Here is a 22,387-nt window from a genome sequence, read left to right on the forward strand (position 1 = left end):
CCGGGGAGAAAATCATGCTGGCTACTTGGACCAGGACCAGCAACACACAGAGCCCAGACCTGCTGGGGACGCTGGGGCAGCCAAGGTTGGGCAGGAGCACAATGGCTCCCCTCACCCTTCTAGGGCTGTCTGCTTCCCTAAAATCATTTGCACTGGGGTGCAGTAGAAGTGGGGTGTCCCACAGAACCCTACTCCTTGCCCATCCATCCATCTATCCACAAATGTTACCAAAGACCTGCCCAGACACTGGGAATCCACCAATGAAGGAACCAAGGCTCTCTGTGCCCCCGGGACGCCCACTGGAGCAGACTGTGGCTGCCACGCACGATGATTCATATCTATGGGTGTGCCACTAGGGGTTTGAAGGGGATCGGTGCTCTGGAAGAGGAAGAGGAGAAGAGCATCAGAAGTGTGGGGACAGAGCAGATGGTAACCTAACCAGGTGGAGAGACTGGCCTTCCTAAAGGAGACTTCTAGAAAAGGAAGAGCACGGTGAGCAGAGGGAAGGGCTGGTGCCAGGCCCCAAGACCTATGAGTCTTCCATCCCCATTGGCTCCCTAGAAATCTCCCCTGGAGCACGTCTTGCTTGCTCACTTCCAAACAAGTATTTCCTGATTATCTTTCAGCCATGCTAAATGCGGCTCTATGCCGGGCTACCGCGGGCAGGGCACCCTCCCTGCCTTCCTCTGCTGCCTACATGGGGCTCCGGGGATACTCTTCTGGTGTTTGTCCAGGATGAAACACCTCTTCCAGGAGGCTCTCCTGGGATCCAAAGCTGACCCCCTTGGCGTGCAGACTGGGGAGAGGAATTGGCTGAGGGGACCCTCACTTCACACAGCAGGGAACTCTAAGCAGGAGGCAACAAGACAAAACAAGTTCGTAAATGAAATGCTTGTTATATGTGTGCCCCCCCCAACACTTTTACAGGATTCCTCGCGCATATGCAGACCGTTTTGGTAAACCCTTAGTGGATCCTTTGCAGCAGCGAAGATTTTCACCTACTCTTTGGACCCTGTCAAGTCACACCACCTGAGGGGGGCCAGCAGTGGGAGGGGGCTGCCCCTGCCAAGAGAAGGCCATCAGGATGGTGAAGGTGGCCTCGATTCTCTGGAACGTTGTGACTCTAAATTATAACCAAGAACCTGCCCACTGGGGATGCGGGAGGAGTAGAAAGCTGCGTGTTCAGTGGGTGAGCCAAGGGGCCCACCTCACGAAGCCCATGGCCAGACTAAGGCCTCAGTCCCCAAGCTAGACCGGTCAGGAGGAAGAGGCAGTGCTCCCTTCCTTCCCCCATCATCCCACTTAATCTCCCCTATCCTGTGATCCTGCTGTTTCCCTACTCATTTCACAGACCAGACAATGGCAGCAAAAGCCAGAGGTCCAGCAGTGGACAGACAGGTCACTTCACATGGCCTCCGCAGTCCTATCCCCATTGCAGGGTGCCCGGGGAGAGGGAGAGATCCAGAGCCCCACCCCCACCCACTAACTGGCAGAAAACCCAATCCAGAGAGCCAAGACTAGCTGGGGGCAGCTGCATGCCAGACCCTTGAGCTGGTGGGGGGATGGAGGAGGTGGGGGGGTGGAAGCCTGGCCCCAGGGGCACAGTGCCCACAGACAGGGAGTGGGGAGAGGCAGGGGTGCGGTAGTCTGAAGGGAGACAGGGGGAGGAGGAGGACCCACCCCAAGTGCAGCCCCCTCCCCTTTCCAGTCCTCCGGCCTCTCCCCACCTCTCTAATACACCTGTTATTCACGACAAGCTCATGTCCCTCCCTCCGTCGCCTCCTCTTCCCACTCCAGTTCCTTAGAGGCAGGTCTGCACCCCCGCGTTGGGCATCGAACCCTCGCAGGCTGCCTCCAGCCCCACGTGGGGCCAGGTGGCGCTGGCAGCTCTTCGGGCAGACCGCCCAGTGACCTGCCAGTGGCCACGCCCTCAGGGCTTCATCTGCAAAAGGGCACAGGTAACACCTGCTTCAGAGAGTCTGCGTGCTGGCGTGCTGAGCTCACAGTCATTTCCATAGATTCTGGTGGTACGAGAGCTTCCAGGAGCCAAGACCCTGCGCCCTACATTGCCCCGGCCCCCAGAGTGGCCCCAGGACTGCCTCTGGCTCAGGTGGCTGGATCCTGGGCCAGTGGGGAACAGCTTCCTTCAGCCCCCCGGGAATGGAGGCCCGCCCCCAACAGCAGAAGGGCACAAGCAGCCCCCAGCCTGAATTCAGACACTTCTAAGGCAGGAACCTCCCGAACCTCCCTCCTCCCCAAACCCCAGCTCTCAGATCTTCCTAACTTTGAGCTGAAACGTGTCTCCCATAAGCACCAGAGAGCCCAGTCCTGTCTGCTGGGGCCACATGCCGCAAATATTTGGGGTCTGGCTGCAAGCATGGGCTGGGCATCCAGCAGGCTGGCAGGGAGGTCTGACCACCCCCCAGCTGGAGCCACACCCTCCTCTGCAAAACACCAGCAGCTCCAGCGCCCGGTTCACAGGTGGCAGTAAGCACACAGCGAGGCCACCATGCTCGGGACATGCTCGGTACATGCTGACCTGGGTGCACTTGTCACCAAAGTTACCTGCTGCCTTCTGCGACCCAGATTGTGAGGGCTGGGGCTGGCCTCTCCCTGACCCCACCTCTGGGGTCCCTCTCACCTCTCCATGCCCAGGACAGCAGCAGGCCCCTCCTGCCCACAGGAGGACAGTGGACAGAAGCTCCCTCCTGCTCCCAGGCAGACAGATCCATCGACCTGGCTGCACCGCCGTGCCCGGCAAGCGGGGCTCAGAGCTGGCTCTGGCCTCGCGGTAGCTGCTCGGCCCCTGCCCGGGGTGGGGAGTGGTGGGGGTGACACACCTCTGCGCACAGGTCCTTGGCCCTCCTCCTCCTGCACCCCCATGGACTTGCCCCCAGGGAAGTCCTGGGGAGGACGTGGCTGGTCCCACCCGGTGGGTCGGGCCACGGGAGCACCCTGCAGCTCCCACCTTGGTGTCCGCCCAGCCGGCCTCAGCGGGAGCTCCTGGAGGGCAAGGAGTGACATTTTTTTACATAAACCAAGCTTCAAGAAATCGCATCACAGAAGCCATGAGGAAGGGCCATATTTACCTTCGCCCGGCCGTCCTGGGGGCGGAGGGCCCGACTGCAGCCAGAGGCGGCTGCCATGGGAACCAGAGCCAGGCAGCCCCTCGCAGGGCGCTGCCTCGACAAAGGCCCGGCCTGGGGGGTGATGCTGATAATTAAAGCTTTGTTACAGACGCAGGATTCATTTTTTTTCCTTCTGAATTCCTTCCTAGAATCAAATACTATTTGAATTGAGTAAAGGAATCTTGCCATCTCCTCTTCACACTCCTAAATACGAATTCTGCCGAGCCCGGCTTTTTTCCTCTTTTTTCCCCCCTCCTTCTTTTCTCCCTTTCTGTCCAGTCAGCTTCTTCTGGTGGCTGCTCAGGGGACAAAACGTCATTGTCCACCAATAACCATCCCATTATTGAGCCTTGAGCGGCCCAGGGACAGAGCAGGTAGGATTTCAGAGAATCCCTGCCCTTTCCCGCAGGGCGGCTGGCTGGCACGCTGGCCTCCCACCAGGGCCACTGGGGCCCTCAGGGCCGGGGGCGGGTGCCTGGGGCCTCCCCTTCCCCCGCCCCTTCTCCTCTGGCCTCCTGCCCCTTTGGGCCCATTCCACTGGATTCCACAGGGGTCAGCCCAGCACTCCTGCACGGGGGCGGCTTGGACTCTTGAGCTGAGCGGGGCGCAGGCTGGGACAGGACACTGCGCACACGGAGATCAAGGTGGGAGCCAGTCCTATCATTTCTGGAGTCCTCTCAAGGTGCCCCGAAGGGGGAGCAGGGCACAGATGCCCACCTCGACTGAACTCGCTCCTCTGGGGTTCCCTTTCCACGTGGAACGGCCCCCTACAAGGCTGCTACTCAGAGTCTGCCTGTCACTAGGGCCCCGCCCATCAGGTAGGAAGAGCCCAGGTTCCAGGAGGGCAACAGTGAGGGACTGCGTCAGAGTTGAGGGGCCTTGAGAGACAGGGAGGCTGGGCCCCTCAGCATGGATGGGTGGGGTGGGGGACCGGCCATGGCCCAGACTTTTCCAGGAGTTAGTATCTGGCTGCCTGGGGTTGCTGGGGTATGGAAAAATGACACACAGTTCCTTTATTTTTAAATGACATCTAATTAGGCTGAGCAACGATTTTCCCTTGTGTTTAAAAACAAATAAAAATCAATTTCCTTTACTTGAATTGTCATCCTCCTGGCAGACGCCCCGAGTGGTGCCCCTGGGAATCCACTGTGCTGCGAGAGCCGGAGGGTTCTGTGTGCCAGCCTTGGGGTGGAGGGCAGGGGGCTCCTGGCTCCCTGCTGGGCCCAAAAAGCCATGGCCTTGTCTGGTGGCCACAGCCTCTTGGAAGGATCAAGACACATGTCTTGACCCTCTAACAAAAAGTTTCCCACTCCCTGTGCCACTTCCCCTGTACACTCCCTTGTACGTGCCCCCTACGTCCCCTGGCCCAGAACCTGACCAGCCCCCAGGAATACCAAGGGCACGGCTGCCTCCATCCCTCCCCGGGGCCACGCACTTCCCCACACAAGGCACTACACGTGCTGTCATCCCATTTTCCAGAGGAAGGAACAAAGGCTGAAAGGGCTTCTGTCATCAGCCCAGATCTTAGAGCTCCGACGAAGGGGGGCTGAGATTTGAAGCCTGGTGAGTGTGACCGCCGTGATCGGACATAAAACCTAGAACCATCAGCACAGACTCAGAAGGGAGAGCAAGTGTAAGACGAAGGCAGGTGGGAGCCAGCCATGACCCCGTGAGACAGACTCGACCCGGTCCAGATGGAGCCACCTGCTTGGAGCGCGCAGAGAGGGGTCTGGTGAGCGCAGCACTGCAGCCAGGGTGGGGGTGGTGGGTGGTCAGGCCAGGGTCCCAGGGCCAGCCATGCATGTGCCCCCAAGAAATCCCACACTGGGAGGGATTCAGGACCTCCCCGAAACAGCCCAGCAACCTCACTGCCGATGAGTGACATTCACAGAGCGCTTTCCGCCTGCTGGGCCATCCCGCACCTGCCCACAGCACCCTCCAAGGCATTACTGTCCACTTTCCAGATGAGGTGCCGACCAGGAGGCTAAGGAGAGCCTGAGGCCACGCGGTTTGACAGGGCAGAGCAGAACGACAACTAGAACTTTCTATAATTTCTGACAAGTGGAAGAGACGAGGGGTAGAAAGGAATGAAAACAGCAGAGTGCGTTCCCTTCAACCAGGGGTGTGGGAGCACGAGGAGACAGTACATGGAAACCGTGTTGTCAAAACAGAAAGCCATATTCTTCCATCCAGAGTATTCACCTGCATTGTTCACACATCCTATCACCAATGAAACCCCAAAAGAGTCCCCAAACAGAAATGTACGGGTGACCGAACATTGTGGACACACTTAACACAATAGCTGGATATTAATAAACGATGACCAAAAAAGCCTACCCACTTGATTAAAAAACTTCCCTAAATCATGTCTGTGTTAAAGAGGCAGTCAAAACTCCAGTTACAGACACATCAGAGAAATAACCCTTATAAGAAAACTCCTCGTGAAATTTGATATGGCCAAAGCTGTTCTCAGAGAAACATTCATAGACTTCAATACATTTTAAGTAAACAAGAAAAAATGGAAATGAACTCAGCACTTGACTCAAAAAGCTAAAAAGAGCTTCCAAACAAAACAGACATGCAGCAAAGCAAACTACAAGAAGGAATTACTGAAAGATAAATTAGTGTATTTAATGAAATAGAGAGTAGAACTTGCTGATTGAATTCAAGGGCTGATTTTCTTTTGAAAACACAAAATAGATAAACCTCTGGCAGTTCTAATCAACAAAAGGGTGGAAGAAAGGGAAGGAGGGAGGAAATCAGGAGTATGGAGGGGAGGGAAAGAAAGGAGGGAGGGGAAGAGGGTGGGAGGGAGGAAATGCAAAAATACAGCTACTAGGAATGAAAAAGGAACTCTAGCTTCAGATATGGAGCAGAAACTTTAAAAGAATCGACTATATAAATCTGTGCTAAAAGATCCGAGAGCATTTTGAACTGGGATATTATTTAGAAAATATAAATAACCAAAATAGACGAAAAATGCTTAAAACCCCGAAAGACCAATAACCATAGTGCAAATTAAAGTGAGTTGACAGCCAACCAAAATGTAGGGAAAAATTAAACCAACTCCTGGCTGAGACAGCTTCTAAAATGAATTATTTCAAGCCTTGGAGAATAAGATAATTTTATATGTTATTTAAACTATTTCAACTACGCAATTCATATTGAAAACCCTTCCTATCCATTTTACAAAGCTGACATAACTATGATTTATAAATGTGACAAATCTGTCCCCTAATAAAAAGCACAGATAAATTCTTACTTATGAATACAGATGAAAAATACCCTAAGCAACTTATCAGTAGAATGAACCCAGAAGCATTTTAAAGCACAATTGAGTCTGACCCAGTGGGATTTATTCCAGAAACATGAGGATGATTTAGCTCAGGAAAGCTAATAAGTCAACACATTAATAGGTCCAAGGAAGAAAGGAATTTGATGATCTTGCTAGATATAGAAAAGCTTTCAATGAAATTTAATATCCATCCGTGCTGTACACTCTTGGCAACTAATGAAAGAGAACTGCATCCTGTTCGTGATGAAGGCTGTCTACTGGAATTTAGAGCCAATTTCAGACTCAGTAAAACATTAGAGGCCTTCTCACTAAACTGAAGATCCAGCCAAGGACAGCTGCCATGATGTAATGTTGCTCTGCCCCTTTCAGAAAACACAATAAGATAAGAAAATAAAAGACACATTAGAAATGTAGAGCTAGAATGTTCCTTATGTGCAGGTAATCTGGTTAATTTCTTAGGTGTTCTAGGAAGCCAAACTGAAAATCTGTTCAAACTAGTAAGAGAGACTTCACTTATCAATTATTTAACATACATTTTTTAAAAATGAGTAGCTTAGCTATTTACCTCCCCTGCGTACAGGTGTCCCTGTCCCCAAAGCTACCCCCCTCCCTCGGAGCACAGGCTGTGATGCTCGCTCCAGCGGCAGCAATAGGGAGAGGTGTGTGTGAGCCGGTGCCCTGGGACCTCCCAGCTCTGCAGGTGTCCCAGCCTTTGGCCAGGGACACAATGTCCACCCAGGTCAGCCACCCCGGGTCAGCCACCTGGTGCACAGCGTGCTTTCCTGCCACACACCCGTGCCCCTGCACCATTGCGCCCTCCGGGCCGGGCACTGCCGGTGTCCAGCCTCCTCTGGGAACCTGCCAGCCCTCTTCTAAGGATGTTGCTCACGGCCCTGGTGCTCACAGGAAGGCCAGGCTCTGGGAACAGTTAGCCCCAGAATGAACGTCAGCTCCTCCTGCTCCGGGTGCTGCCGCAGCCTTTGACCTTGGAGCCTTGGTTTCCACTTGTCTTACCGGCACGGTGACCTCTGGAAGGTTAAGGGAGACCCAGAAGCTGGTCCCCGGGGTCCTCTGACTCACACTCACCAGCCCCACCTCAGGCAGGGGGCGGCTTTTGCGGCAGCCACGCTGACATTTGGGAAATGCCGTGGGCTTGGCCCCAGTCAGGCAGGCGGGTGTGAGCAGGACAGCGAGGGTGGGATTATTCCACTGGAGGCTGAGGTGCAGGGTGCTGGGTTTGCCAGAGAAACCCCAGCTGTGACAGGAGGCCACGGGGCCAGAGCCCTTGCAAGCCGCAGGACTCCTGAGGGGAGAAAGCGAGGAACCCCAGTAAAGGTCCCTGGCTGCCCTCCTTCTCCTGAGACCCCGAAATCCTGGAGCCTTCGTGCACATGCTCCCACCTGACCGCTCACCCCAGGGCCCCTCAGCCTGGCCGCCTCTGGGATCCCCCTTGTCCTGGAACCCACGGGGACCCAGTCAGCCCAGAACCTGGCATAGTGGAGGCCTGGTCTGGGAGTCAGTTCTGCCCTTGACCTCCTAGTTGAACTCAAGTAACCCAGGCTACTGTGGGCCTCGGTTTCCCCATGTGTAAAACAAGGAGGAAGAACTAAGCAGTCTCCATGGGCCACTTCAGTCCTCATGTTTTTCCTTCCTTCCTTCCCTCACTTAGTCAACAAGCACCCATGAGGCCCTACGGAGCTGTTCTGCACACTTGGAAGGGGAACAGACAGACATAACACCTCAGTGCACAGAGCAACTCAGGACCAGGGTCTGTGCTGAATCCTGAAGAAGCACAAGGGTGGGGGACTAACTCTGTAGAAAGAAGTCAAGGAGGACTTCCTAGAAGAGGTGATTTTTTTGAGATGGGTTTCCAAGGATGACCAGGGGTTTTCCAGTAGATTAGGAGAAGGAAAAGCAAGGAGACAACAGTCCTGACAGAACCCAGCCTTCCTCATGTCACTCCGCCAGCAGCTCCCCTGGTGGGTGAGGTCCCAGAAGCCCAGAGGTATGGAGGGTACAGGCAGCTTCCACAGGTACCCCAGCTCCAATGGAGGCCACGTCATTCCTGAGTCAAACCCTACCCATTCCAAAGCCAACATGTTACCCTCTCCCCCAAGCAGCCCTCCATACTGCCTCGCCCGTAAAGACTGCACCACTGTGGTCCCGTGCCTAGTAGGCACTCTGCACCTTGGCCAGTCCCCGATGCGCATAGCAGCCAAGTCGACACAAGACTCTGCAGCTCCCTCAGCCCACCTTGCTGCCCCTGGTGAAGCTCACACAAAGGGCCCCCGCCCCAGCAGGCAGGCCCAGCACGATGGTGGTGTGGGGCCTGGGGCAGGCTGGGCCCAGGGCCCGGCTGTCCTGAGCCAGCAGGCAAGGTGTAGGCAGTATGGCCAGGAGACAGCAAGGGGCCCACAGGATAGAGCAAGCTGGGGCTCCAAATTAGCACTCCACGCCACACCTCTCCCCAAGCTCCAGCCTGCCCACCCCCGGCCAGGTGACATCTCCCCAGGGGATGCCAAGCCGTTTCTGCCTCGTGCCCACCCCCAACTGTTCCACCTGCATCCTGTCCCACCTTTTGCTGAGGGCCATGTCCTCCTTCCTGGCATCGGCCTGCCTCTCTCTGTCCCCAGCGCCACGTCTCAGCCCTCAGCAAGGCCTCTTGCTTTACTTCGGAGCGTGTCCGCATCGGCTCTTCTCTCCTCCACCACCACCTCCCCAGTCTGAGCCCCTGGGCCATGGTGCTGGCCCCACCTCTTCTCTCCCTTGCCTCCTCTGCTCCTGACATCCAGCCTCCAGTCTGGCCTCTGGACACATAGGTGGCTTCTTGTTCAAAGCCCTGCCTGGCGTTTTCCTGGTGTGCCCCCCCCCCACTGACACTTACCCCCCTTCCGCCCCTCTGTCAGCTCCTCATGCATGCGTCACACACGCTGAGGTCTCCCCTAACTGTCCCACCCTACGCACAAAGAGCACCCCCGTAATGGTGGTCAGTACACTGGGCCCCACTTGCCAGGCTGGGCAGGACTGTCGTTACTGGTCCTAGTGATAACTGAGTGGGACCATGTGACTCACCCAGCTCAAGAGTAGCAAGTACAAGTGACAGGGGGACATGAACATCCTAGTGCAGGAGCCTCTCTTCCACTCTGCCATGGAGTCTGTCAGCCTGGGGCCCTGAGTGGAGACAGCTTGGAGCAGGGTCCAAATTGCACTGTGCTGTTAAAAGCCACTGGATTTGGGGAGTTGCTCTGTTTCTGCAAACAACCTAAACTATTCTGACCGATGTACCCTCCATATGTCCTATTCCTCTTTCTTGCTTTACCTGTTCTCTTTATCACTTACCACCATGCAACATTCCGCATTATATGTAATTTTTTTCTAATTTTTTTAAAGAAATCTCTACACTGAACATGGGGCTCAAACCCATGACCCTGAGGAGTCACGCACGCTCGTCCAGCTGAGCCAGCCAGGTGCCCCTCACGTTGTATCTTTGGTGCTTTCCCCCCCAGTCTCACTCGCTAGAAGGTGAGCTCCGTGAGGACAGGAACTGTGCTGTTCGGTCCCCCTGAAGCCACAACATCTGCACACAACAGGTATTCGATAAATGTGTGCTGAATAAGTGATGAACGAAGAAACAAATGAGTCCCACGTCTTCGGCACAGCCGGGGTGGGCCAGCTCAGCTGAGGCCCTCCTCTGTGCCCCTCTGGGCCCCCATCCACACTAGGGCTGAGCTCCCTGGTCTGTGCCATCAGCGCCACGCTAAGGGGGCTGGGAGCAGGGGCAGCACCCTAGCCTTGAATCACGCTGCCATTCCGTCTCAAAGGGTAGGTTCTAATGAACAGTCACGGGAATGCAACACCCTGCCTCATGCTCGGGTTAAGTCCAGGACGTGTTCTCAGTCTCCTTTCCTGCAGAAAGGAAGCTGCCCCTCACCTTGGAGCCCACACTCCTTGAAGCCCCACCCTGGAGTTCACTGTCCTTAAATACACAGGCATTTGTGGGCCCACACAGTCACAACCCTGCCCCCATACACACCTCTCCCTCCCTCTCTCCCTCTCTCACTCATACACACACATCCCATATATAAACACGCCTGCATTTTCACATACTCTCACTCTCGCCCACACATGGCACACACACATACACACCTCCCACGGCCGATTCACGCAGACCTCCTCTTCTCCCCCACCTCCTCCCGGCAAACAGGTGGTTCTGTGTGGTTCGATTTCCAGAAAGGATTCAGGGTCGTCCTGGCTCTAACAAGCCTGACTGCCAGTCCCATGGCAGCCACCCTCCTCCTGGCCCTGCTGCTGGGGCTGCTGTCTCCTGCCTCCCTGGCCCTGTTCACCCCACAGGGGCCCCTACCAGGTTTGCAGGTGCCTCCCAGCCATAGATGATCACTGGCATCAGCGAGCCAGGCCAGGAAGGGCAGTGGCAGACTGAGCCATCCACCCATTCTAAGCCCTGGCGCCGCCCACCTGGCAGCAGGTGCCCCAGTGGGGACACGCAGAGGGAGTGGTTCCCCAGGGCAGGCTCCTTCCGAGCTAAGCGGGGCCAGAGATGTTCCGGGTGGTCTCATTAACTGCCGGAGGTCAGCACCTCTTCCCAAGCTCTCGGTGGCGCAAGAACCCCCTGCCCGCGGTCATAGGCGCAACCGAGGGGTTGCCCCGCGTGGGCACCCTCGTCGCCGCCTCGCGACCAGCCGCCCCGCACCTGCCACGTGCCGCAGCCCTACCTGGGGCTCCAGAAACATCCTGGGTGCCTGCTCCCCGCGCTATACCCCGGCGCTGCGAGCGCCCCGCGTGCGGTCGCTGGACTCCCCGAGCGCCGAGGAAGCTCCCGCCCCCTGACCCCGCCCGCGGGCTTCCCCATGCCCGCTGCCCTCCGGCTCACTCACAGCCTTGCGTGGGGCGGGGCGGGGCCAGGGGTGGGGCTAGGCAGGGGGAAGGCGGGAGTCTGGGTAGGGCCGAGGGACGGCTGGGTCAAACCAGAAACGGGGCGGAGCTTGGGGCGGGGTCGGGAGGGTTGGGGGGCCCGAGTGGGGCGTGCCGCGGCGGGGCGGGGCGGGGCAGGGGAGGGGGCCCGAGGGGCGGGGCGCCGCTCGGAGAGCGGTGGGGAAGGGATGAGTTGGGGAAGGTACGAGTTGGGGCACCGCCAGGGGCGCGGCGAGGGCAGGGCGCACGGGCCTGGCGCTGGGTTTCGGGGCGCTGGGAGTACAGGGCCGGGGGCCGTGGCGTCAGTCGGGCGGCCGCACCAGCCGTCGATGCTGGGGGGCGCCTATGTGCCACCGGGCGAGGGGGTGCTTTGTCGGTCGGGACTCAGTGCGGGATGCGAGCAGATGTGTTGGTGAGATCCCGCTCTCGGAGAGCCCCGCGGTGACCCCATCTCCTCCCTTTGAGCATCTCTTTCACCTTTGCAACCTCACCTCATCATAGATACCCACTACAGAGCAGGTGCTTGGCCAGCGTTTGGCTTGAATGCTTCCCTTGACGGGGCGCTCACTCTGGTCTCAAGCGTCACCCGGAACTCTGTTCTTCCATTTCCTTGAGTGAACACAGGGGATACAGCAGCTGCTTTTGTGGGAGGACTAATCTGAGACATGGAGTGGGGCGGGCCTGGCAGGCATGGCACAGTGAGGCGTCATTCCACCCCCCAGAAGCCCCAGCACTCCGAAGGAATCCTGTCAGGTGACAGGTCACCCCCTCCATCGTGTGCCTGCGGTGGACCCCACCCCAGGCGCTGAGAATTTGGATGGAAAAGATGGACTGAGCCAAGAGCACCCTCCCTGGGAGATCTGGAACTGGAGAGCCCAGAGGCTGAGTTGGGAGCCCAGCTGGGGTGGGACTCTGGGAGAGTCACCACTAGAGAGGAGCAGGGACATTCTCAGCTTGCATGTCATGGGCGGGGGGTGCCCAGAGAGAGGCTGAGACAAGACCAAAAGAGCTCGTGAGCAAGCCCTGAGGCACGGATGGGCAGAGGTGACTCTGTCTGTGTCCACACCAGTCCCAGGATGCCCACCCTCTGCCCAGCAGTCTGGTGAGACAGCCATCTCTCCTCCCAGCTACCCCTTCTTGTTTGCCTGCTCTCTTAACCATCCTGTCCCAAGGTTGGCCACCAGGCTGAGGCCCGTGGATGGTTATTTCCGTCTTGTGTAATAAGGGGCTGTGCAGGGTCCACTCGCCCGCCTCCCCCTAGAGGATGCAGGAGTTTGGAAACAGGTGTCTTTCTCTTGGAGCTCTGCCCACCACCCCCTCACTGTCTCTGCTAGGACTGGAGCCCAGCTCTCACTGCTCCGGGACCTGCACTGTTAACTGTAGCCTTGTGCGGCTCCTGCGGGTGGGCAATGGGGGCAGGGAGGAGCACCAGGCAGAAACGGCCACGGCCGCAGACCACTGCACATCAGCCCTCCACACTTTCCAACCGTCCTTTCCCCCGCTGCTTCTGCATCTCATTTCAGGCCAGCTGAAGGATACAAATTTCATGGTGGCCTCTGCAGGTGACTTGTGGCACCGGGGCTAGCCTGGCTTTTGGGTGCTGGGCCTGCCCACCCTATCCCATCAGATGGCTCCAGAGCACCAGGGGAAGCCTAACAGGCACCTTGTGGTCCTCAGCTCTGACCCACCACCCTGCGTGACATCTGGTGGCCCCGGTATGGTCTCAGGAAGTCCATGTGGGCAGTGAACATCCCTGCTGCCACCTACACCCGGTGCAAAACTTCTCCTCTGCTGCCCCAGACGGTACAGCCCAGAAGAGGTGGCTGAGCCGATACGCAGCCCCACAGTACCTTCCTGTACAGTCACAGAGCCATTTCGCCTAGGCGCTCACCCACAGGTTTCACCAGCATGCCCAAGGACCTCAATAAGGTAGATGCTTCCCCAGGAGGAAGGAGGGCCCCTCTGCCTGTTGTCTCCACAATGGGAATGTCCTTGCAGACACAGATGGCATTCTCTCCTTTGCTAATAGTTGTGACCGCAGCATTCATGTGTGTCTCTGGACTACATCTATACCCATCCTGGTGCCCAAAGAGGCAGGGAGATGGGCATGCCGGGGCTGATCCCTGCTGGGCTATTCCCTTGCTGGAAGCTGCAGGTGGGGCTGGGTGCAGGGAGTAAGAGTTTGTAGGGAGGGCTTGTGGGGACTGACAGAAAAATCTTGTTACCTTGCCAGATTTGGCTTTAGAAAGTGGAGAATGAGCCAGGTGTGGTGTGGGGGCTTCTGGAAAGACAAGGCACACAGAAAGAGATGCCCCAGATGATGTGAGCTGCACATGAGGCCAAGAACAGTGTGTCCATCCCGTGACCATGAGAGGATGCTCCGAGGATGGCAAAGAGCAGAGAAGCCCGAGTCTGGGATGACGGTGACCCTGGACGTCCTCACCAGTGCAGAAACCTGGGACAGATGGGACCCTGGGACAGGAAGGTAGACCGACCGCAACAAGCTCCTAATCGGTGTCCTGCTTCCACCCATGCCTGCTCAACACAGCGGCCCAAGGCCAAGAGCCTTGTTCAATCCTGAATCACACCCCATCCTCCTCTGCCTAGAACCCCCAATGAAATGACAGCCAGAGTCCCAGTGACCTGGTGACCTGCCCCCATCTGAGGCCTGCCACCTTCCACTCAGCCCTCACTCACTCTGTGCCAGCCCCCTGCAGGCCTGCACACCCGCCCTCCGCCTGCTCTGCTCCCCCGGAGGTCCTTACCAACGTGTCACCTGCTCAATGAGATGACCGATCTACAGTGTTTAACCTCCACTGCAGCGCTCCGCCCCCCCTCCACTGAACTTTCCTCCTCTCGGTGGTTCTGCAGTCCGCACATTCCTTCCGCTTCCTCCTTAGTCTCCTCTCAGGAGAATTTGAGGGCTGTGAGTGCAGGGCCTTTGTCTCTTCTGCTCACTGCTGTGCCCCCGTGACTGTGACGTTGTGCGTGGGGGCACTCGGCTGTTGAATAAATGTGCGTGTGTGCATATACGTGCAGATACACATGCAGATGGAGGTATCCAGCACGGGCCTCACATCCAGAATATATAAAGAACTCAAACAAATCAGAAGTGTCAAAAGACCCAATTTTATAAAATGGGCAAAAGCGTTGAAGAGGCATTTCACAAAAAAGGATCTCCAAAATGGTGATAAATGTAAGAAAAAGGAAATAACACTCACTTGATTCATCATCGGGGAAGGGAAATTAAAACCACAGTGTGACACTGCTGTACACCCACCAGAATGGCTAAAATGAAGAGGCAGAAAACGCCAAGTGCCGGTGAGGCTGTGACCCAGTGGAAACTCCGAGGCACGCACAGAGGCAGCGAGAACTGGTAGAGCCGCACGCGAAGCCGGTCCCCGTCCACGCGGTGCCTGGGAAAGCGAGGCGTGTACCGGCCCAGGAATTCCTCCCGGGTGGAGCCCCTCCCAGACATGCTTACAGACCCACACCAAAGGCACACCCAGGAGCGTTTACAGCAGCCCTATTCCCGATGGCTCCTGACCGTGAGACCACCGGACAAAGTCAACCACCCACAAGGACCAGTGTCCCCAAACCACATGCCGCTAAGAACGCCAGGAGTAAAAGGACATCTAATCAGGACCCCATGCGCATCCAGCTTCGAGGGGGCTACTGGACCTGGTGCCCCTCACCCCTGTATTCATCCCATGAAAAGTCACCAGGGCCTCACACTTAGGACTCATGCACTCTTCCGTACAAACAGCACACTTCAAGACAGTCTATGTTTAAAAAGTTGAGAAAGAAAAAAAATAATGATGCAGGTCAGGCGGAAGCCACCTGAGTGCAGGGACCTTCGGAGTCTGCTGTGGGCCACACCTGAGAGAAGCTGACTCGGAGGAGGAGCATTTCAGGGACACTGGGGCCTTGGCCTCCCCTCTCCTCGTCTGCCCAAGACCAAAGGCCCCTCTGGTGAAAACACCTGCCCCATTCTTTTAAAAGTTACAGGCTACAAGGTGTTGGCTGGAAGATGGAAGGTGGTCTAAATTGGGTTGACTGACCTCGCAGAACAGAGAAATCAGGAACCCAAGTGGCCCCACAGGGGCTGTTGACAAGGACAACAAAGACCTGGCAGAGGCTAAGACCTCAGGGGCCTGAGCTCCAGGGTCGAGCGAGGCCCGGCTGCCCGGAGGCATGGGTGAGAGTTTCTATGGCACCTGTGGGACCACGCGGGAGGGGGCACTGAGGGCGAAGGAGTAGATGACAGTGGGGCTCTGCTTCCTGCACTGACTCCCCGCCCCCTGGCCCTTTGTCGCCCAGAGCGGCTGTGCAGGCAGAGTTCCATCTCCAACCCCTCAGCGTCATGGGCAAGGCATGAAACTCTCTCATTATCGTTTCCGGGTATAAAGTGGGGTTCACTACACACAAATATCAGGGTGGTTGGCAAAACACAAAGCAAAACAAACCAAGCACTTCTAGAAACTTCTAGTTCCAAGGGCTCTCACTGTCCAGAGGCTTTAGACTCCCCTGGGAGATGGCCTGGGCTGTCTACACTCAGTAACAGTCTACTCAGAAGCCCTCGCGAAGAGCAATCACTAGGAACCCGTGTGACACAGTGTGGCCTGTGGGCCGGTCAGCTCTCTCAGAGCGGCCACTGTCCCCCTGTGGAGCTCATACCCAAGCACGCCCATGAGCTCCATAGCCGCTGTGCCCGAGCCCGGGGAACGGCAGGGAGTGCCAGTTCTCCCCAGCTGCTGATGCTGTCCCCAAGGGACCTGGACCAATCGGGCACTATTTGACGTCCACTGGGGAAGCCACACAGGCCTCTGCATCTCCCTAAAACCGTCCCATTGACACTCCCTTTTGGGAAATAACATCCTAAGCAAACAAATCACTAACGGTTTTAGGCATCACTGAAGGAAAAGGTGGGGGCTGGTAGAGTTGGGGAGGACAGCTAACCTGATGCCTCCCTCCTCCTACCACAGAGGTAAGGGCTCCACCGAATAAATGACCCGCCCCCACCCACCACCCCCGGGCAGGAACCCCCCAGGCCTCTCCCTACAGCCTGCACTTGTCCTTGGACTGTGGCCCTCCCCTTCATCCTGACGTGATAACAGATTTGGGGAGAGCTGCCCACCTGCCCGAGGGTGAGTAACTGACCACAGGGCGTAACCCAGCATGTAGCTAACCCTAACTGCACAGACTGTCCCGCTACCCACCTCAGGGCGCCCCTGCCCTCTGCCTAGCCCTTCCTGCCCTCCACAGGACTGTCCCTGCCCCTCCCTGTGCACCGGGATCCATGGGTGGCAGGAGCACAGGAGGGTGAGGTGGGCTACGTGGGGACCCAATGCTAGGAATGGGCATCACCCTCGGGGATGGTGCTGGGGTCCCCAGAGGCTACCTTACCTATACCTCAACACCCACTTTGGGAAAACAGGATGTTCCCTGGAAGGCCCTGGAGAGCCCTTGCCACTGAAAGGCCCCCAAAGGCTAGAGACCCTGGTGCACCTCCTTCCACCTGGCCTGGCTCTGGCTCACCCTCTCTGTCCACTCTGCAGGCATCCTGGGGCTGCATCCAGAGGGCACAATTTCCCAGAGGTCCTGGCCAGAGACCCAGAGGGTCCTGGGCGCTGGGGAAGAGCCTGGGGGCACCTAGGGTGAAGGCTGGGAGGACACAGAGATCCTGGTTCTCCGGAGGGGGACCCTGCTCCTGCGAAGGGTGCCAGCAGGTGCTGGATGGTTAGAGAAAACATGCCCTTTGGAGAGAGAGTTGGGGGTGTGTGGGAGAGCAGTTCCTGCGCCCAGCCTGGCCTCTGCTTCTGGGGAGGGGAGGAAACACAGGTCAGAGGAGGGTCCTTCCTCCGTCCCAGTGAGGTCTCTCAGTGGGACCCAGGCCATGTGTGGAAGGAGGGAAGAAAAGACACAGGCCTGGCTGTGAGCACCTGCCCTCCCAAGGAAGGGGTGGGGGTCAGATCCTAGCAATGCCCTGACCCCCCACCAGTGCTCCCCTGGGTCCTGTTGCCCTTCACATGGAGTCTCCCCCCCGTCCTGGCTGGTGGAGGTGGGCAGGGTATGGACCATCGCCCGCTGCACAGGTTAGGGCCCCAGGCAGACGTGCAGTGACCTGCCACAGGACACTGCCCTGGTGTCCGCCAGTGTGTAAGCTGGCCCAGGAACCAGTGTGGGGGTGGGCAAGTGAGTACCACCGGGGCTGCTTGAGGCCGCACTCTGGCCCTTTCCACTGCCCACAAACCTCTGAGAGGCCACAGTCAAGACCCCAGCTCATGAAGAAATAGATGACTTCCTCACAAGCGAGGCTTCCCTTTGGGTGACACCCCGTGGCCGGGCCAGCTTATGGAGTGAGGTTGTTTTCCAGTCTTTGTGCGACACCAGCAGCCAGCATTTACCTTCTGAGAACAGAGAAAGAGAGAGAACGCTCTACTGAGGAACGGTGAGAAGAGAAGCACCCCAGAAGGAAGCCCAGACATGCCTCCCTGACCAGTGCCAGCGGTGGACGCTGCTGAGGAAGCTGGCTGCTCGCTGCTGTCAGATTCCCACCAGACTGGGGCAGCAAGGCCCCACCTGCTGGCTGCACCCCAAAAGTTTCCATTCCTCTGACACAGATGCTGGCCCCACGGAAAGGCTGCCCTGACATTGAGGGGCCTGGTTTCATGATCAGCAGTGGTTGTCTTCAGAGAACATTCCCTTTGCCGTGGGAATACAGCCTCTGGGTTTGGAAGCCATGCTGCCAGGAAGCTGACCCTGGAGCGGTCACAGGGAGGTCAGGTCTGTGGTGAGACTTCTGGATCCTGCAGGATCCCGGGGCTGGGAGGACAGAGACCCTGAGACTGGGCCCTCCAAAGTGCGTGACCTTGGGCTGGGCAGTCCTCTGGCCTTGGGGGACAACTGGCCACTGCGTCCAGGAGAATGGTTGGTGTCTGGGTGGCGGGAAAGTGGGAAGTACAGGGGACTCGCGGTGAGCTGCTCATGGACTGTGATGTCATCAGCAGACAGTCCTTGACCACTTCACAGCTTCTGCAAGCCTCAGTCTCTCCCAACCCTAAATGAAAACGACACTCATGATGTTCTTTCTCACAAGATGGTGCTGAGAGCCAAATACGGTTTGGGTGGGCCCTGCTTCTCATGCAGCCTTTCAGCAGAGAGGGCTGTAAGGGGGCCCACAGGAGGGCAGTGAGAGCTCAGCAAGTACCCCAGTAGGACAGGTAGGCGACGCAATTGGCCTTGTCTGGGAGGGAGGCGAGCAGCAAGCCAGGACCCACCTGGGGAGGAGGCGCAAGGGCAGAGGGAGGGCCGCTTGGTCTAGCATTTCCCCTTACCCCTCCCGACAGGGAGGGCGCAGAGGCCCAGAGATGTGCCTGGTTCCAACATGGGAGGCAGAGTGCAGGACAGCCCAGACCACAGTCCTCTGCTTCTGTCACAGGATGTCACTCCCACCCACTTCATCTGACCTCATCTCACACTCATCCCACACTGACACAGCCCTGTCGGTCACCGTGATGACAAGCACCGAGCAGGGGGCCCTCAGTGGAGCTGCTATCGGGGTTTGCATCACCCCAGAAACCAACACAGTTTGGACACAACGTCCATAGGACTCTTACATGAAGAGATGGGGCCCAGGGCAGAGCATGAACCTGCTCAAGGCTGCAAAGCAGGATGGTGTGAACATGGGGCCAGGCTGGCTTCCGAGAATCTTGTGGCCTCTGGCCAGCGCCCCCTGATGGGCTACAGGAGGGCAGCGTTCCAGGACCAATGATGGGTGAACACGGGGCCCTCTACCCAGGGCTTCTCAGTGGCTTCCAACCCAAGGAGGGCTGGAAATTCTAGTCCTTGCCCTGCCTTCCTGAGAATTAGGGAAAAAAAGCCCCCCTTGCTCCAGGAGGACCTAGTCATAAGCAGAAGGTGAGCTGGCTCTCAGCCCACTTTCCCCTTGGCCCGTCACCCTTCTGTGGCAGTCGTGTTCTGAAGGGAGTGCTGGATACAGCATGTCTCAAAGGTACTTCACCACAGAGCTGCTTCCTCCCAAACATTCCAGGAGACCCTGCAGCAGCTGAGGAAGACCCTTCTGCAGTCCCCCCGTGCTGGCCGGCCACCCGGTCTGTCTGCCTGCCCGCCCCAGGGCCCACTGTGGGTCTGCAGCCCTGGCCCTGCCCGTGTGCCTGCCCCACCCAAGTCCTGCCTCCGGGCTCAGGGCTGTCCCGCAGAGGCCCCTGCCAGGCAGGACACTGCAAATGTGCATGTGTCCTCCGTCATCGGAGAATCACTCTCCCCCTGCACAAAAGCACTTTTGGGAAATGCCTTAAGGGGCCACAGAGAATTCTGATGTCTTTTCACACAAGGCTTCCAAGAATCTATCCATTTGCTTCTGCCACCTGGAGGCCACGAGGACAAGCCCTCTCCTGGAGCTCCTCCTGGAGTGGGGTGCTGGCCCCCTCCGCTGGCTCTGCAGGCCGGGGGTCCGCGCCAGCCACCCCCACCCCGGACTTGGTGGCACGGTGCAGCCGTCACAGGCACAGGGGTGGGAGAAAGGCAGGCACGTTGGGCTAGGGGTTTACTCCAGACAGAGGCTCTTCAACCCAAACAAATCCTCCCGGAGCCTGCAGAAAAGGCACTTGCCAGCCCCAGTCCCCGGAGGTCCCGCCTCCATGGGTGTGTGGGGACTCGTTCCTAGAGACAGGATGGCATCAGGACCCGGCCTGGAGAGCAGGGCCATGGGACTGAGGGGACGGTCAGAAGCCACTCAGGGAGAGGAGGGCAGGAGGGCAGGGCAGTGGAGCCGGCAAGACTCAGGGGCCTGGGGGTGGGAGAGGTCCGGGAGGAGGGGGCCACCCTGGCAGGCAGGGGCTGGGGCGGGTCACTTCCCCAGATGCAATAGGTCATGACAGAAACCAGGCACTCGTAACGAGCCCGATGAAGTGTATGTGGGGGTGGTGAAGGCAGGAGGTGTCAAGGGGAAGATAGAGGGAGCCCCTTCCGCCACAAAACTCTCAACCCCCACCGCATCACCTGCAGGGCCTTGAGAACAGGCTGCCACCCACGGAGACAAGGACAAGGCGTCAAGGTCCTTGTGCCTCCTGCACTGCCTCCACCTCCCAGCCTGAAAGAGGGGGAGGGACTCAGGCTCATGCAAAGGAAGAAGCAGGAAAGCCCAACAACAAGGAGCAAATTGCTTCATGGCAACAAAAAGCCCCGAGTAATCAATTTTCCCCTATGAAATCTGCAAAATTAATGTTCAATACAGAGTGTTAGCGCACGTGTGGGGGAAGGCCAGGGAAGGAGATGGCCAGAGGTGGGTGACAGGCCTGGGTTTCACAAGGCACCTCACGCAAGGAGCCACTTCTTGGCAGCAGGCATGGGTAAAGCACAACACATCCGTGTGTGTGTTTGTGTGCACGAGTGCACGTGTGACTTTTTGTGTGAGCACGTGTGTGCATGTAATTGCACATGTATGCTCTGTACATGAGTGTGCACATATGTTGTGTGTGCATTCGTGCGTGCATGCACCTGTGTGTGCATTTGTGTGCACGCATGTGTGCGTGTGCTCAGAAAACCGACCGGCACATGCACACGGAAAGGTTAATCAGGGCCTGGGCCCCACACTGGCCTCTTCTCATGCCCTCCTTTCTCTTCATTTATCCTTGTCAATTTCCCAAATTTTCTCCAAAGAACGTGAATGGCTCTGTCATCAGCTTAACACAATGTATGTTCTTTTTCTAAAACCAAGACTTGAGGCTGGAGCTCACTGAAAGGCTCCTGGAGAAGGAGACTTGCTCCCACCAGCCGCCGTGTAACCAAAGCGTGGAGGGTGCCCAGGGCAGATGGGGGTAGGGAGCCTGGGAGGTCGGAGAAGCCAGGACCGTGCTGGCTGGGTGTCAGGAAAGGCTGCATCAGGCAGCACAGCTGCATGGTTGCTGACACAGGGGTCCAGACACGTGGGTCCTCGGAGGGGCAGTCTCTCCTCTGTCATAAAGAACCTGGAAGAGTTTGACACACTGCCTTAGCCCTGGGTGTATGTGCTCAGCGGTGCTCGTCACTCCTCTCCATGCATCTCACCAGCTTGTCCCTCCAGCTGGCCAAGAAGGCTCCACGTGGTGGCAGGCAGTGACATGCTGTGGGAGCTGTTTGGAAGCAGGCAAGTGGGCCCCCGAGCCAGCCTAACAAGTGCCCTCCTCTCCACACAGGGGGCTTTTGACTGTCTTCGGGAAATGCCTACTGGATTCTTACCTCTAAGACGTGTGGTATTACACGCTCCACCCTGTCCTCCTTCCCCCTCTGCCCCTAGTGCTCAGCCTGTCGCTTCCTCCAGAGAGCCTTCCTGATTTGGCACATCCTCAAGGTCCTCACCCATGGACTGCCGGCCCTCTCATAACATGCACCTTATCGCCTAGTCTTCCTCCCACCATCTCTCAGCTAGCGGCTCCCTGGACGGCCTCGCTGGGAGGATCAGAGCTCATGTCTGGGCTCCATGGAATCGAATGCACTGGGCTAGGTTCGTGATGCCTGCCTCAGGTGAGGGTTAGGAGGGGGAGGCACCTCGCTGGATCTGCATCCCCTCCCCTAGCTCCTCATTGGCAGGTTCTTCAACCACTGGCTGGGAATTTGCATTCCTAACTAGACTATTCACTTCCTCATTTTCTGAAAGTTAATGAACGCTTACTATGTGCGAGGTTCTCCGAGACCTAGTCACTGCCCTCAGGGTTTACTCTCGGGGCCATGGGAGCAGGGCATGGCAAACAAATAAATAAATGGACAAAATAGAGCTGCTGATGAGAAAGGCAATAACATCGAGCCTGTGGGTCACAGGAGGCCTCCCTGGGAGATGCGTCTGGAGCAGAGTTCCCGCTGCTGGGCTGGAGGCATCCTTTAAAGGTACCAGGGGGCATGCCAGGCAGAGGGCACAGCAGGTGCAAAAACCCCAAAGCTGGAAAGAGCTCAGTGCATTCAAGGCACAGCAAAACCAATGTGGGAGCCTGTAGCAAGAGATAGTTGGACACTTAGGGCTGTCCTGGAAATT

The 22,387-nt window shown here is 57.4% G+C and overlaps 1 protein-coding gene across 1 annotated transcript in view; it reads right to left on the bottom strand.

Moving 5' to 3' along the window:
- The window catches only part of RASGEF1A (RasGEF domain family member 1A), a 30,756-nt gene extending 19,506 nt beyond the window's left edge, over window positions 1-11,250 (bottom strand). The window contains exon 1 of the mRNA XM_026481605.4: window positions 11,157-11,250. Coding sequence (XP_026337390.3) covers window positions 11,157-11,174 — 18 coding nt within the window. The 5' untranslated portion in view covers window positions 11,175-11,250. The remainder of the gene's footprint in view (window positions 1-11,156) is intronic.
- Between the last annotated feature and the right edge of the window lie 11,137 nt (window positions 11,251-22,387).

This window comes from Ursus arctos, unplaced genomic scaffold (genome assembly GCF_023065955.2).
Source record: "Ursus arctos isolate Adak ecotype North America unplaced genomic scaffold, UrsArc2.0 scaffold_7, whole genome shotgun sequence".
Taxonomy (NCBI): domain Eukaryota; kingdom Metazoa; phylum Chordata; class Mammalia; order Carnivora; family Ursidae; genus Ursus; species Ursus arctos.